The 16,093-nt window shown below is 40.2% G+C and overlaps 1 protein-coding gene across 1 annotated transcript in view; it reads right to left on the reverse strand.

The window, feature by feature from the left end:
• Positions 1–16,093, reverse strand: part of COL19A1 (collagen type XIX alpha 1 chain) — a 352,057-nt gene that overhangs the window by 80,411 nt on the left and 255,553 nt on the right. The window contains exon 17 of the mRNA XM_067702906.1: positions 8,491–8,544. Within this exon, the coding sequence (XP_067559007.1) occupies positions 8,491–8,544 (54 nt within the window). The remainder of the gene's footprint in view (positions 1–8,490; positions 8,545–16,093) is intronic.

The following is a 16,093-nucleotide window of genomic DNA, read 5'->3' on the forward strand; positions in this document are numbered from 1 at the left end:
GACCATAAAGGTAACTGGTTCACCTAACAGAGAAAGTTAGCAAAATGAGAAAACAGAGGAATTTGGTTCAAATGAGACAAAAGAAAACCCCTGAAAAGATAAGTAATTAAATAGAAATAAGTAATCTATCAGATAAAGAGTTCAAAGCGTTAGTAATAAGAATAATAACTGAATTAGAGAAAACAATAGATGAACACAGTGAGAATTTTAACAAGGAACTAGAAAATATAAAAAAGAATGAGTCAGAACTGAAGAATACAATAAATGAGTAATAAAGAAACACACTAGAAAGAATGAACAGCAGACTAGGTGATACAGAAGAACATATAAGTAATCTGGAAGATGGACTATGAAAATCATCCAATCAGAGCAGCAAAAAGAAAAATAAATTCTAAAAAGTGAGAACAGTTTAAGGGACCTCTGAGACAACGTTAAGCATACCAACATTCATATTATAGAGAACACAGAAGGAGAAGAGAGAGAGAAAGTAGTAAAAAAATGTATTTGATGAAATTATGGCTGAAAAATTCCCAAACCTGAAGAAGGAAAAAATATCCAGATACAGGAGGCATAGAGGGTTCCAAACAGGATGAACTCAAATAGACACACACCAAGACATATCATAATTAAAGTGGCAAAAGTTAAAGAGAGAATTCTAAAGGTAGCAAGAGAAAAACAAAGAATCATATACAAGGCAACCCCCATAAGGCTATCAACTGATTTTACTGCAGAAACTTTGCAGGCCAAAAGGGAAAGTGCTGAAAGTGAAAAACCTATAATCTAGAATAATCTACCCAGCAAGCTTATCATTTAGAACTGAAGGAGAGATAAAGAAATTCTCAGACAAGAAAAAACTAAAAAAGTTCATCAATACTAAACTTACCCTAAAAGAAATGTTAAAGGGTCATCTCTAGGTGGAAAAGAAAAGGCTACAGTAAGAAGGAAGAATCTACAGGAAAGGAAAAATCCCACCATTAAAGGTAAATATATAGTAATGGCTGTGAATCAACAACTTAAATAAGCTAGTACAAAGATTAAAAGAAAAGAATTGTAAAATCAACTACAATAAACAGTGAAGGGATCAACATGAAGATGGAAAATATGACCTTAAAAACACAAAATGTGGGGGGAGAATAAAAAATGTAGATCTTTTAGAATGTGATTGAACTTAAACGACTATCAGTTTAAAACAAGTAGAAATAGTTATAGGTCATTACATATATGTAACAACAAATCAAAAACCTAAAATAGATACACAAAAAACTAGAGAGAAAGGAACACAAGCATACCACTAAAGAAAATCATCAAACCACAAGGGAAGAAACTACAATAACAAAAGAACAGAGAAGAATTACAAAAACAACCAGAAAACAAGTAACAAAACAGCAGTAAGTACATACCTGTTAGTTCACTTTAAATGTCAAAGGACTAAATGTTCCAGTAAGAAGAAATAGGGTGGCTGATTGGATAAACAAAACAAGACCCATCTATATGATGCTTACAAGAGACTCACTTCAAACTGAAAGTGAGGGGATGGAAAAAGATATTTCATGCAAATAGGAGTGACAAGAAAGTGGGGGTAGCAGTACTCATACTAGACAAAATAGACTTTAAAACAAAGACAAAAGACAAAGAAGGGCATTATATAATGATGAATGGATCAATGCAAGAAGAGGATACTATACTCGTTAACATATATGCACCCAATACAGAAGCACCTAAATATATAAAGCAAATATTAACAGATAGGAAGGGAGAAATTCACAGTACAGTAAGTCCCATACATATGAACGAGTTCTGTTCCAAGAGCATATTGGTAAATCCAGTTTATTCGTAAGTCCAACAAAGTTAGCCTAGGTACCCAACTAGCACAGTTGGCTATATACTGCTGCTTTTACACTTGCTTCCAGACATGCTGGGCTTGAAATAAAGATACTGTACTATTGTACCCTATGCAATACTGAACAGTAAAGTACACAAAAGCTCAACCACTCGTAGAGGATGCACACACATGACAACGTATGCCAGACAAGTGAACTAACTTACCTGATCGGACATGCAAAGGCACGTTTGCATCTTTGAAAGTGCACAACTTGAAGGTTCGTATATAGGGGACTTGCTGTACAATAATAGCAAGGGACTTTAACACCCCACTTACTTCAATGGACAGATCATCCAGAAAGGAAATCAATAAGGAAACAGTAGTCTTAAATGACACACTAGACTAGTTGGACTTAATAGATATCATAAGACATTCCATCCAAAAAGAGCAAAAGAAACATTCTTTTCAAGTGCACATGGAATGTTCTTTGGGATAGATCACATGCTAGGCTACAAAACAAGTCTGAATAAATTTAACAGGTTAGAAAATATATCAAGCATTTATTCCAACCACAATGGTATGAGACCATTACAATCAATCAATTACAGGAAGAAAAATGGGAAAAACACACACACGTGGAGACTAAACAACATGCTACTAAAAAATCAATGGATCAATGCTGAAATCACAGAGGAAATCAGAAAATTCCTTGAGACAAAAAAATAAATAAAATAAAAACACAACTTTCCAAAATCTATAGGATGTAGTAAAAGCAGTCCTAAGAGGGAAGTTCATAGTGATACAGGCCTACCTCAAGAAACAAACAAACAAACAACTTTCAAATAAAAAACCTAACTTCTCATCTAAAGGAATAATAAAAAGAAAAACAGCAGAAGGGAGGAAATAATAAATATCATAGAGGAAATAAATAAAATAGAGACAAAAAGAAAAGATCAATGAAACCAAGAGCTGGTTGTTTTAAAAGATAAACAAAGTTGATAAGCCTTTAGTGAGGCTCATCAAGAAAAAAAGACAGAGGACCCAAATAAAATAAGAAATGAAAGAGGAGAAATAAAAACTGATACCACAGAGATACAAAACATTTTAAGATAATACTACAGTTATAGGCCAACAAATTGGACACCCTAGAAGAGATGGACAAATTTCTAGTAAAATACAATCTTCCAAGGCTGAACAAGGAAGAAATAGACTAGCTGAACAGATCAATCACTAGTAGCAAAATTGAATTTGTAATTTTAAAAAAAAGCTCCAAGCAAACAAAAGTCCAGGACCAGACAGATTCACAGAGGAATTCTACCAAACATATTAAGAAGAGCTAATACCTATCTTTCTCAAACTATTCCAAAAATTTGAAGAGGAGGGGACACTCCCAAATTCATTCTACAAGGCCACCATTACTCTGATGCCAAAACCAGATGAAGAAACTACAAAAAAAGAAAATATCTCTGATGGACATAGATGCAAAAATCCTCAACAAAATATTAGTAAACTGAATTCAACAATATATAAAAGGGACCACACACTATGATCAAGTGGGATTTATTCCGGGGATGTAAGGATGGTTCAATACCCATAAATCAACCAATGTGATACACCACATTAACAAAGGGAAGGATAAAAATCACAGGGTAATCTGAACAGACACAGAAAAAGCATTTGTCAAAATTCAACATCCATTCATGATAAAAATTCTCATCAAACTTGGTGTAGAGGAAACCTATCTTGACATAATAAATGACATTTATGACAAACCTATAGCTAACATCTTATTCAGCAGTGAAAACCTGAAAGCCTTTCCTCTAAAATCAGGAAGAAAACGTGTTTGCCCGTTTTTGCACTTCTATTTAATATAGTATTGGAAGTCCTAGCCACAGTAATCAGACATGAAAAAAAAAATAAGAGGCACCCAAATGGGAAGGAAAGAAGTAAAACTGTCACTTTTGGCAGATGACTTGATACTATATATAGAAAACCTCAAAGTCTCCATCAAAAAACTATTAGAACCAATAAACAAATTCAGTAAAGTTGCAGGATGTGAGATAAGCATACAAAAATCTGTTGCTTTTCTATACACTAATAATGAACTATCTGAAAGAGAAAGCAAGAAAACAATCCCATTTAAAATCAAATCAAAAAGAATAAAATACCTAGGTATAAACTTAACTGAGAAGGTGAAGTATCCATGCTCTGAAAACTCTAAAACAATATTCAGGAAATGAAGATGATACAAAGAAATGGAAAGATATCCCATCTTCATGGACTGGAAGAATTAATATTGTTAAAATGGCCATGCAACCCAAAGCAATCTACAGAGTTAATGCAACCTCTATCAAAATATCGATTACAGTTTTTCACAGAACTAGAACAGATCATCCTAAAATTTATATGGAACCATAAAAGACTCTGAATAGCCAAAGTCATTTTGAGAAAGAAGAACAAAGCTGGAGGTACTACAAGCCAAGGAGCCACCAGGAGCCGGGAGTGAGGCCTGAACACACCTCTCCCGGCAGCCCCAGAGACAGCGTGGCCCTGTCAACACCTCCGGAGCTGTGAGATCACACATTTCTGGGGGTTAAGCCAGTCACTTTGCTTCATTACAGTAGCCCTAGTAAGTTAAATAGAACATGTGGCCTAAGAGGGCTGTGCTCACTTGGAAAGAAGGCCCAAGGCTGGCACCAAGTCCAGCTTCTCAGGTGCTCGCGGGAACACATTTCACCAGCTCCGAGTGTGGTGGGCCACAGAGGGGAGGGGCCGGGCCCAGGTGAGTTTGAGATTTCTCTGTAATACTGCTAAAATCCAAAAATCCGTATGTCTGTGCCTAAATCCATGATGTTTTCCAAAGCTAGTGGATCCTGGGGCACTGGGAGGGGAAGACAGGAAGTTAGGACTTAAATTTTATTTCTAAGTCTTCCAGGCCCAGAAGGGTTGCCTCCAGTGTTTCCAAGGAGGTCTTCACTTTCTGTGCTATCTTTGGGTTTAACTCACCGCTTGGAAAGACCTTGAGTGTTTGATGCTGGAGAAATGTTTTCTGTCCTTTCTAGTCTGTGCATATGAAAATGAAGTTGTGGTTTGATACTTGAAAGGAAAAACAGATTATTTTGTTAGCAAATGGGTTTTCTTGGATCAACAATTTGGAGAAGTGAACACTGGAACTGGCTGCAGGGAGACACAGCATCAGTCTCCAACAGATGAGACTGATTCTCTGCAAATTGCACCGAGGCTGGTGATGTTAAGATAACCAACTACCCATTTTCCACATGCATCTTTAAAAACCAACGTGGAATGTAAAACCTGCAAGTACCTGGCCTCCACAGAGAATGCTTTTTTTTTTTCCTTTCCCATCTAGATTGGTGTAAGGAGCTCTGGATCTGACCGCTTTAGCAGTTGACAGAACCTATCAAATTTTTCTTAAAATCCCCAGAGCTGGAGACAATGCAGAGCAGTTTGCTGGATTGTGAGAAGATTTTCCTTGAGGGGAAGAATATGCTCGGCATTGTTGCTCCTTTGCAACCAGTCTTGAAGAATGGGAGCAGCTGTTCTGCAAATTATTTTTGTGATGGAGAGGGGAATCTACCTTTCATTCTTTGCATCCTCAAGTGGGCATGCAAAATACACAGAAACATACTTATATAACTGTCTTGACCTCCCTCCTTAGTCTCTCTTTTCCTCACTTCCTTTGTTTTCTTCCTCAATTCTCTTTTTGATTTGTGCTGTGAGAGGAGAGGGCTTCTTATGCCTGAGCTTCTTCCTCTGATGACAAGGAAAAGTGTAGGGGAAAACGATCAACTCTTGTACAGGGGCCAAAGGCAATTACTTTGCTTTGAGGATTCCTGGGATGAGGGAATGAGCCAGGAGCTCTTTCAGGAGAGGAAGGGGAGGGGAGGTGTATGAGTGGTCTGCCACTCGTTCTCCCAGGGGCAGCTGCTTCCGCAGAATCCAGGCTGCAGGACGGCTGAGCTGCTGCGAGCTGAGGTGCCGAGGCCCAGGACTCAAGTGCAGACATTACATAAATCAATGACAATTTAAACGGGAAGATTATTTTAACCTTGGAATGTCACTTTATATGTTTCAATACGTGGTCCATTATTTACTCTCCAGGAAAGTTTCACTCAGGGGCCCCCTTCTCTCTGTGCTTATTTGCGACGGCCAGACCATCAGGCATGCGATGAACTGCAAATCGAAACAAGCTCAGCCTCCCAAACGGGTGGGGGTCGTGACCTGCTGGGGACACGGCCAAGTGAAGACAGGCATCTCATTCACCATGGCACGCTTGGCCCTTTCTTTTGTGAAGCCGAGGGTGAAGAGGTGGCGGTTACAACCCAGAAAGGTGCTCAGTGTAGGTGCTGAGAAGGTGGGCCCTACCCCTCCATCCATCCTGGTGGGACCTCCATGGAACAGCCCTAACTATTCTCAGAAGGAAACAGAGTCAAGTATTTGGAAAGTTACCTTCCATTAATTCCCAGGCGGGTCTAAAGCCTTCTGATGTTAACTGGCAACGGTGTTTCATTTGGGGAAGAGAAGCTATGGTCTCCCCTCTTTACCCAGCGGTGCTCCAATTCTGAAGTCACCTTTTGAGCACAGGTGGACTAAACGCCTGTGAGCCTCAATCCCGTGGTAACAACGGTAGTAACAATAGCTGGAGTTCTTTTAGGTGAGTCAACAGCTAAATTCAGAGAACTGGTTTGCTGTTAGCAAGACTCCACCCACCTTCTCCGGTCAGCCTCGTTTTGGGGAAATATAACCTTAAAGTAAAAAATTTATGTTCTCAACTTCAGATTCTAAAATATAAATGCACTATATATCTTCATTTAAGGGAAAACTGACTCGCTGGCAAGATAAACTATATGCAGAAGTAATGCTGAGAGACTTGTAAAGAGATGAGCATTAAAAGTTTTGCAAAGGATGGCAAATATCTAAGTAGCTGAGTAGCAACTTGGTAAATTTTATACCAAGGGTGGTAGTAACACACAATATTCTTTACGTTTTTTTTAGCTGACACTGTTAGATCAGAGCCCACTCATTCTCATTATTTTGAAGCATTTATAGTAAATCCTATTTTGTACCAGTAGATGTCATTACAGAAATGCAGTGTATTTTAACTGAGTAATTTTAGATATGCTTCTCTTACGTTTTTTCATGTGGGCCAAGCCTTATGGTTGTGAAACAGTTGGTACAGAGAGAGCTCTACAGAAAATGTTTACTAAAGGATCATACAATATACCTCATACGTTCCTCCTAATACAATATTCCCTGGAAAATCTAAGGAAATGAGAAAAGTTAAGATAGGATCATGCAGGAAGTGGAAGAGACTTTCCACCCTTCTGATTTTAAATTTATCAGCCACAAACGATCCACGTCTTCATGTTGAACTTAATCTGATGGAAGAATTGGGATTTTGAATTAATTAGCTTGTCATTTTCTGTGCACCTGCCTTCAAGGCCTCTGCTGGCACAGAGTGTTTCTTTGGGTTTTTAAACAGAGGAACAAAAGTAGCCAGAGGAATCTACGAAAGGGAGACCAAGAACACAGGACAGACATAAAGGGGAGTTTCTCCAAATTTGCAGCTTATCAGTGATAAACCATGATGTAATAAGGGATCCGAGTCAGTGGCCAGAATGCCCCTCACAAAGTGATCAGACCCCAAACATGTGCTGAATGGTGAGCCAACCAGTGGTCTCACTTAGGTCTCTGAGTCACACTCGGTTGCCCACACCCATTTTTCTCCATCTGCTGTGCTTCCTTGTAGAATTGGGGGCAAAACTGTCTTGCCTTTTGGCTGTCAGATCCTTCTATGTCATATTCCATCCAAACCAATGGGTAATTAAAAATCTTGGTGAAGTTAAAGTGGCTCCTTCCTGAGAGGTGGGAGACTACAGTCTTGACCCATAGTATGTAAACCTTTGCTTGAGATTTTAGTGTAGCACCTGTTAGTTTGGTAAGAAATCTATCACCCGTTGCAGTACCCAGAGCTCTAAGGTAGCAAATCATCTCTTTCTGCCTTCAGGGAAACCACATATATGATGCTATCAATGGTGAAACCTGTTTTTTATGTTAATTTTTTGTATGAACTTTTGCAAACTTTGAAATAAACTTTTAAAAAGTAAAGATAGGGACTTCCCTGGTGGCGCAGTGCTTAAGCATCCACCTGCCAATGCAGGGGACATGGGTTCGAGCCCTGGTCCGGGAGGATCTCACATGCCATGGGGCAACTAAGCCCGTGCACCACAACTACTGAAGCCCGCATGCCTGGAGCCCGCGAGCCACAACTACTGAAGCCTGCACGGGCCTAGAGCCCGTGCTCCGCCACAAGAGAAGCCACCACAATGAGAAGCCTGCGCACCACAACGAAGAGAAGCCCCTGCTTGCCGCAACTAGAGAAAGCCCGTGTGCAGCAACGAAGACCCAACCCAGCCAAAAATAAATAAATTAATTAAAAAATAAATAACTAAATAAAGATAAAATCCTGGTTTTGTAAAAAAGATGCTGATCAAAATACTTTTTTGGAAACATTTTCATTATGGAAAGATGTTAAGTGTATGTGATTATGTTTCAAAGTCTGAGCAGTTAGCAATTAAGTTCATTTTATTTTCCAAAAATACCATCACATAAAATCTCTGTATACATGATGTGAGTGGAAGAAGCCATACCTTGTGATAATATCCATCAAGAGGCTGTTGCATTCCTTGTATTCCAGGAGGTCCCTGTATTAGAAACAAATCAAAGACATACGTAAACATTTACCAAAACAATGTGTATTTAAATAATGTATCTAAGAGCTCTTAAAATCTCACAGGTAAGAAGAAGGAAGTGTCTGTTCAGTCAAGTATTCTAATTAATAGAGAATCACATGGACATTAGCTTATCTGGTTCTTAAACGTATTTCTAGGTTAAATCCTGCATGAATCCAAAGAAAGGTCCTAACCGGGAACACGTAACATTTTACTAAAAGGTCAGCCATCAGCATATTCCTTATTAAAAGGAATCTTACCCATAAAACTCCTCAAGGGAAGAGGCTGAAGAGCTTCAGTTTATGTTTGACACTTCTTATAGGGCTTTTATCAATGAATTATGGACGTGTATGCCCACGTGTTATTACCTTAAAAAATAAGGGAAAATATTGTTTTGTTATTGCTTTACTTATTTGAATTAGTTGGGTGAACATGGGCTTCCCACGGACTTTCAGGCCAGAAAAAGATATCTGCTGTATAACCTTGGGCTTAAGACCTTTAAATACATGTAGTTTTCAGATGATGTGGAAATATTCACGAAGCCCTCTGCTGAGCTTTGGGTGGATAGGAAGGAAGTAAAGACATTTGTCTGTCCCTAAAACTTCCAGGAAGAGAGGAAGAGAAGCGTTCTCTGAGTTTTTCAGGGATTAAATTTTGGGGAAAGGGGTGTAAGAAAACGCAAAGATTAACGTGATTTTAATTTAGGTAGTTCAGCCAAAATAGATTCAGTTATCTCAGAAAAGAGACTGCATATTTCATCCGCACCTTGAAAGCTCCTAGAGGAGAGAAAATGTTACAGAAGCGAAGTTCTCAGAAGATAAGACACTGAAAGATCATGATTCAGCCAACCAAAGTCACCATTATACAAAGATGATTAATTTAAAAAGCAAACGAAAGCTTTGGAAAGTGAAGAAACATTTTAAGGAACATCTGCTAGCTGCACTCACTGATATAGGTAACACCTTAGGTTATCTCGAAAAGATTAATGTTGGTCAACAGTTATGACGGGTGTTTCTTAGGAACGGCCTGTGAGAGAAGATCTAACATGAAGGCTTTACTTTGTGCCGTTAAATGTTGAGGACAGCAAGATGTAGTGATGGATGATAGAAGGAGGCAGATATAACTCGTGAGAAAATAATAGGCCTTGTGCGGAACGGAGCTGACTGTGGTTGGAAAGACAAACGACGCTGTTACCTTGCTGGAATCAAAACAGAGCTAATGTCAGAAAATAATTCTCAAGGCGCTATTGTTTTTCAGGTTCTTTTTCCATCAGCCAGCTTTGTGTGACGTATTCCAGGTCAGGTAGTTGAAGCGAAGAGGAAAGCAATTACTGAGTTGGGGGTTGTTTCACAAAGTTTCCGGCCAAGAAGGTACAAGCTAGGAACTCATTCTTGAAATTCAGGAGACGTGAGACTCCATACACATTGATCCTTCTGCAACTATTTTTAACAAGGCAAGGAGAAATCTTAGATACCGTATGTAGTAGCATCAAAGGTAACTTAGGGGTATCTGCATAGCAGGCATTGGGTGACTGGTGAATGTGTATTGATCATAAGGTCAATTAGATCAAAGACTAGTGATGTGGTAGGTACACTTAGCTTCAGACACATTCGTCTTAGCTAAAAGGGAAAGGCGTAACAAGTGGGGCTCCTGAATACAGCGGATCAGTTAATAACGTCTGTCAACTAGAGCAGAAGAATCCATTAAATAATAACGGCACACATTTAGGTGGCGTGTGTCGTGCGCCCGGCATTACACCGAGGGTTTCAAATAGACTAGCTCATTTCATCTCTACAAGGACACCATGAGGTATGTACCATCATTATTTCCAATTCAAAGATACAGAAAAATGAGCGTTTGAAATAGTTAACTGGCCCAAGGTCACACCCATGGTACGTGGCAGGGCTAATATTTAATGGAGGCAGCCTGGCCCCAAACTCACTTCTTAGTTGCTCAACTCTTGTAACTTAAAAGCAGATTCTCAGCCTAAAATAATTTTTGCAGGAAATTTTAAATTATGGTTATGGAAAGGAAAACTGTCCCAGTGTCCTGCTCCTGTAGTGACCTGCAGCAGCTATACAGATACCACGGCTTTGCTCTATTTGTGTTGGGCTGGGAGACACAGGACGCCTGAGTTAATGGGATAAGTAGACAATTACACAACAGCTGTAAAATGCTCATGAGCTCCGGGGAGACACACCTGTTTATAACCCAACTGTGCTTGCGTGTAATTACCGGAGCGGTCCATCAGCCTGGTGTGGGGAGAGACCCTGATGTTGTTTCCTACTGCAAAGAACCATGCCTGGTGTGATGAAGGGAATTAAAGATACGTTCAACTTGGGAACATATATGCTCGGTAATAGTTTAAAGCATTTAAAAAGGGGTTTTTTTTTTTTTGGCTAAAATCTTGCTAGAGGTGGAAGACAGAGAAATATCCTGTCTGCCACCAGCGTCATCAGATGCTAGTGTGAAAATGATCAACTGTTTGCATTATCAGCTCCTTAGATTTCAGTTTGGGCCACAGATTCCCAACGTCTAAAGGATGGGAAGAGCTCTGTGTTAAAGCTTCTTCGGTCCTGGTCTTGGCCGCACTTTCATTTTCCAGCCAGTTCACGCAGTATGCGGAGCTCGAAGAACCCACTTTTGCCTTTTTTCCCTTCCCTGGTCTCTGCTGCGAGCTCCCTGTCACCGTCGGGGCTGGGCCTTTGGGTCAGCTTTAGCGCACCCTTGATGTTCTGAATCAAGGTCTCCGTGGCCCCTCAGCCACTCTGCTCCCTCTCTGGCCCTCCTTTCTGAACTGTCTTCCTTCCTCCCTCTTCTCTGAAAGCATCCTTCAGCTCCCCATAACTGCTGACTGAACGTCCGTGCGCCATCTGGGTACCACTCATCTCCACGCACCAGCACTCTTCATTAGGAGCTCTCTCATTAGGGGCTCCTTTCAGGATTCACAAATACATATTTTCAGGTTGTACACAACTGCCTTCTGGCCCCGTGGGTTTCCAATTAACTTTGCTAACAACCTTTGAAATACCAAAAACCTCTATGAAGAAAGTTGCACTAATCAACTTTTTTCAAAGCATGCTAAAAAACAGCTTTGCTATAAGAAGAGATAGAAAGTTTGTTATTGAAAAGTCATTTGGGCTAATTTTCAAGAAATATTTCTAACTTTCTAATGGCTAGTAGAAAAGGCAAAGACCAGTAATTATTTTTCTTATATTAAAAAAATTATTAGGAAGCCTAGCCTCATTCATAGAAATGGTAAGATGAGGCATGTTTCAATAATACAGTAATTGCTGGGAAGGTTAGTGTCAGAATGAGCTTTTCTCTTACATATATATATGCCATCTATAACATTATATATAACTTAGTGAAGCACATTTATACTGATTTATGTTTTTTTTTTGTGTGTGTGTGTGTGTGGTACGCAGGCCTCTCACTGTTGTGGCCTCTCCCCTTGCGGAGCACAGGCTCCGGACGCGCGGGCTCAGCGGCCATGGCTCACGGGCCCAGCCGCTCCGCGGCATGTGGGATCTTCCCGGACCAGGGCACGAACCCACATCCCCTGCATCGGCAGGCGGACTCTCAACCACTGCGCCACCAGGGAAGCCCTGATTTATGGTGGTTTGAGTACATGTCTATCTTCCCAGTTGGAATGAAAACTCCTTGAAGATAGGAGTTTCAATCTTTTTTATCTTATCATAACATATAGTACCCCCATCCCAGTATTTGCTGAATTCAATAGAATCTTTTGCAAGAAAAATTTTGAGGGTATAGCCAATTTCTTGCTCGTTCGTTTTGATTTCAGTTAGGAATGGTAGCAAACCGAGCAGGGGTCTTGCTGCTTCCAAACTCACAGAAAACAGGGCCAACAGATGCAGATTAATCTAAGAATCTGGCTAAATAACTGAAAACAAAGCTGCAGTGAGCTCCAGTTAGTAGAAAAGAGCTTATGGATGGATTTTTGACCAGAATTACAACATGGAAAGTTGTCTCCAATTCTGAGAGAAAAATCAATAGTACTCTTTAGAAAATATTTGGGATATCAATTTCTTTTTCTTTTAAACACAGATTCTTTTATTTATCTTAAATATTTGCTCTAAATGAGTTTTTTCATTGTCTCTTGGGATTTAATTAACTTAAACAGTTGTAATTTTAGAATAGATTGTTTTTCAGAGAATGTTTCTGCTACAAAGTTTTAGTGGCTAAGGAGATACCAGCACTCCAACCCCTCCCCTCCAAAATTGCTGAAAACTCTCAAATTGCAAAATACGATTTCTGAAGCAAGGAGGGGATTCATTAAGTGTTTATACTATGGTTATATTTCAACACAGAGACCTCAAGTTCTCCTTTATGGGATTACAGTGGGGATGTGGGCCAGATAGCATGTATTAGGTGAAATTTAAGGTTCCTGGGAAGGGGCTCTTATTTCTGAAAATGTCTCACCCACCTTCTGGTATATGCCTGCCTAAAACTTCATATAGAAAGACTGGTTTATCTGGTGTTGGGTTTTATCACCAGCTCGAATACAAGTGTTCTTGGGAGATGTAATACTAATGTTTCATATTCATACAGCTCAGCATAATTCTAAATACGTTTTCACTTATATTTTCTTAGATGGCAGGGTAATGTGACTGCAAAACACATCATCTTAGTTGATTCTCATAAAGACTATGTGAGATGGGTATGATTATGTTCTCCATCTGACAGGGAAAAACTGATAGATTTACCCCCAAATCACGCAATAAACAAATGGTAGAACCATGTATAAGAGTTGTTCCACTTGAATATATGCTTATGGGTCATTCAGTAAGTATTTCCTGAGAGCAAGTTGGATGGGACAAAAAAGGGGAGGACTAACGGGATGCTATGTGGCAGGTGGGACAGGAGAAGACAGCACCGAGGGAGGAGAGGGTACAGAAAAGGGGGGAGTGCAGATCCTGAAGACTGTGGCTTCGCAGCCCCCCAGGCCTTTGGCACTCACTTTCTGGCATGAGGCTCTGAGAAATGTAGTTAAGTCTTAAGACGAACTTTGATTGTAAAAAGTGGGACTCAGAGGAAAAAGCTATAGGAGGATGATAATCAAAGAACTTGGAAAGGTATCAACAATTTTGCTTTAGAAATGGGAGGTCCTGGGTTAAATCCTGGGAAAGAAAGTAAAACATAATGAGCAGATGGAAGAGAATGATAAAATGGGATAATGATAAGAATATTAATAAATGGCAATAGTAACCCTTGGAAAGTAATAACTGTGTGGCAGGTACGTATGTTATTGCATTTTGCTTTTACAGCAGTCCAATGAGGTAGGCATTATCCTTATTTTACTTATAACAAAAAGTTTACTATCTCACCCAAGGTCATACAACTAGCAGACAACAGCTAGATTTCAACCCAAGATGGCCTGACGCTGTATCTTTGATATTTTAACTCTTTCCTTTATCTGCCTCACAGTGAGAGGGATGACAGATAGAGAAAAAAAAAACCAAAATCAATCATCTTAAAGCTGGTTAAAAACATCACGTAGGGCACTCAAGGGTAAAAGGCTGCAGATCTATTAATGAGGGACAGAATCTACAAGGGCCAAGCACAGGGAGCTCCAGGACGCAGTGTAGACGCACCTTTTCAAAGACTGGACAAGAAGAGATCAAGAGGAGAGTGACCAGAGTGGGAGGAGGGTGAGGATAAGAGAGAGGAACCACAGGCAGATACAAGAAGTGTTAAAATCAAGGAGGGCCTGGATTAGAGAGAGGTGAGAGGGAGACTTCTGAGAGGGAAAAGGAAAGAAGTTGGCAATCTTGATCGGCATCTTAAGTAACGTTTGAAGTTCAAATGATACCAAATGAGGGGTAGAGTCTTGGCATTTAGGAGACGGTAGAAGAAAAACACACAAATGGTCAGAGGTGGTGGGAAAAAGACTAGAAACAAGAGAGTAAGATTGCTTAGGGATCATATTGATAGGCTGAAATTCCTACGAGCGTGAAATTGCAGTGGATGAACAGTCATGGGAAAGTAGTCACACTTAGTAAGAAGACGAGATACCCTTCAAACAAAACTACAATTGTGCCATTGTGTTCCTGTGGAAGAGAGATTTGTGTATTGCCACGTGGGATCTGAAGGATTTAAGTGATACAGCAATACACTGGTTCAAGCATTGGTCAAGGGCATCTTCTGGGGACTTCCCCTAAAAAAGATAAGAGCAGTTTTTGTTAGAAGCCAGCAGCCAACGTTTAATCTTGGTGAAGCTCTGGAAATTCTGAGCAGCAGTGATCGTCTCTTGTCTCAGCCAGGTCCCCCTTGCCCCACCCCAGTGGCATACACGTGCACTCTACTTTGAAAGATCAGTAGCTCCTAAGTATCTCTATATGAGATATTGCCAGCAACCCTGGTTCAGAAGTTCAGAAGCAGCGTGATTAACAGGTGAAGGATTGCAGCGAAGCAGCGCTTCTGGGTCTTGAATGAGAAGTTTTCACATCTGCCACTTTGGACATTTTTCAAATGCATCCCTCTGTGTATTCCAGAAGTGCTCACTTGAGCTGGGCTTGTCTCTTCTGGCCTGCACACTGAGCTGTGTAATTGAGGGAACTCAAGCAGAGGCAGTTTATGGTTATATGAATAAGCAAAATACTCAATATGTGACCTGATTGTTTTCCAAAATTACACAGCCGCTGGTTTCACTTGTCATTTTGGAACAGGGGTGGGAGGATGAGGCTGTGACAGTGAATGCATTCAATGGGTGTAATTAATCCATTTCATAAAAGCAGATTTTCTACATTATGCTGTGAGGCTCAGAAGTTTTTAACACTTTACTTTCCAAGGGAGAAAAAAAAATCATTTTCTAAAGGAGCTTATTTTCCCTGATACCATGAAACAAATCCATCTAATTGGTTATAAAGCCCATTGCATTCTTGATAGAGTGCCTTGCTGGGACATTGATGACTGATTTCCATGGCATGACAGTCAGAAAAAAATGATTCTTCCCCTAACGCTGCGATTCTGCTTATCCATCCATAAAATGTTTCATACTCATTTCCCCTCAGTATGTCCTGCAAAAGCAAAAACGTTACGTGTCAGCTTCCTGTAATATAAGGGGCAGCAGCAGTCTCTAGAGGGGCCTTGCCTCCCCACCGAAGCCACATCACTGACCCTGCATGAGGTGATTAAAGCCAGCGGGGCATGAGAACTAGTAAGGATGGAGATTGCGAAACAAATGATCTGTATCCAGGGGCATCGCCCGAAGTTCACCATCAACAGAAACCATACCTGGGGAACAGCTGAGCTTGCACTCCCCTGTCTGACCTCAGGAATCTCTCAATACACCTCTCAAATCTGAAGGGAGGTTGGCTTACACAGCCTGCACCTATCAGTGCTTTGAGATTCCACTTATGTAACTGATAATATTCACTCTCTTTAAAAGTGTTGGTACATGTCAATCCCAAACTCCCTAACTATCCCTTCCCCTCACCATTTCCGCCGCCCACCCCTGTAACCATAAGTTCTTCTCTACGTCTGTGCTCAATAGTATGTA

This window comes from Pseudorca crassidens, chromosome 13 (assembly GCF_039906515.1).
Source record: "Pseudorca crassidens isolate mPseCra1 chromosome 13, mPseCra1.hap1, whole genome shotgun sequence".
Taxonomy (NCBI): domain Eukaryota; kingdom Metazoa; phylum Chordata; class Mammalia; order Artiodactyla; family Delphinidae; genus Pseudorca; species Pseudorca crassidens.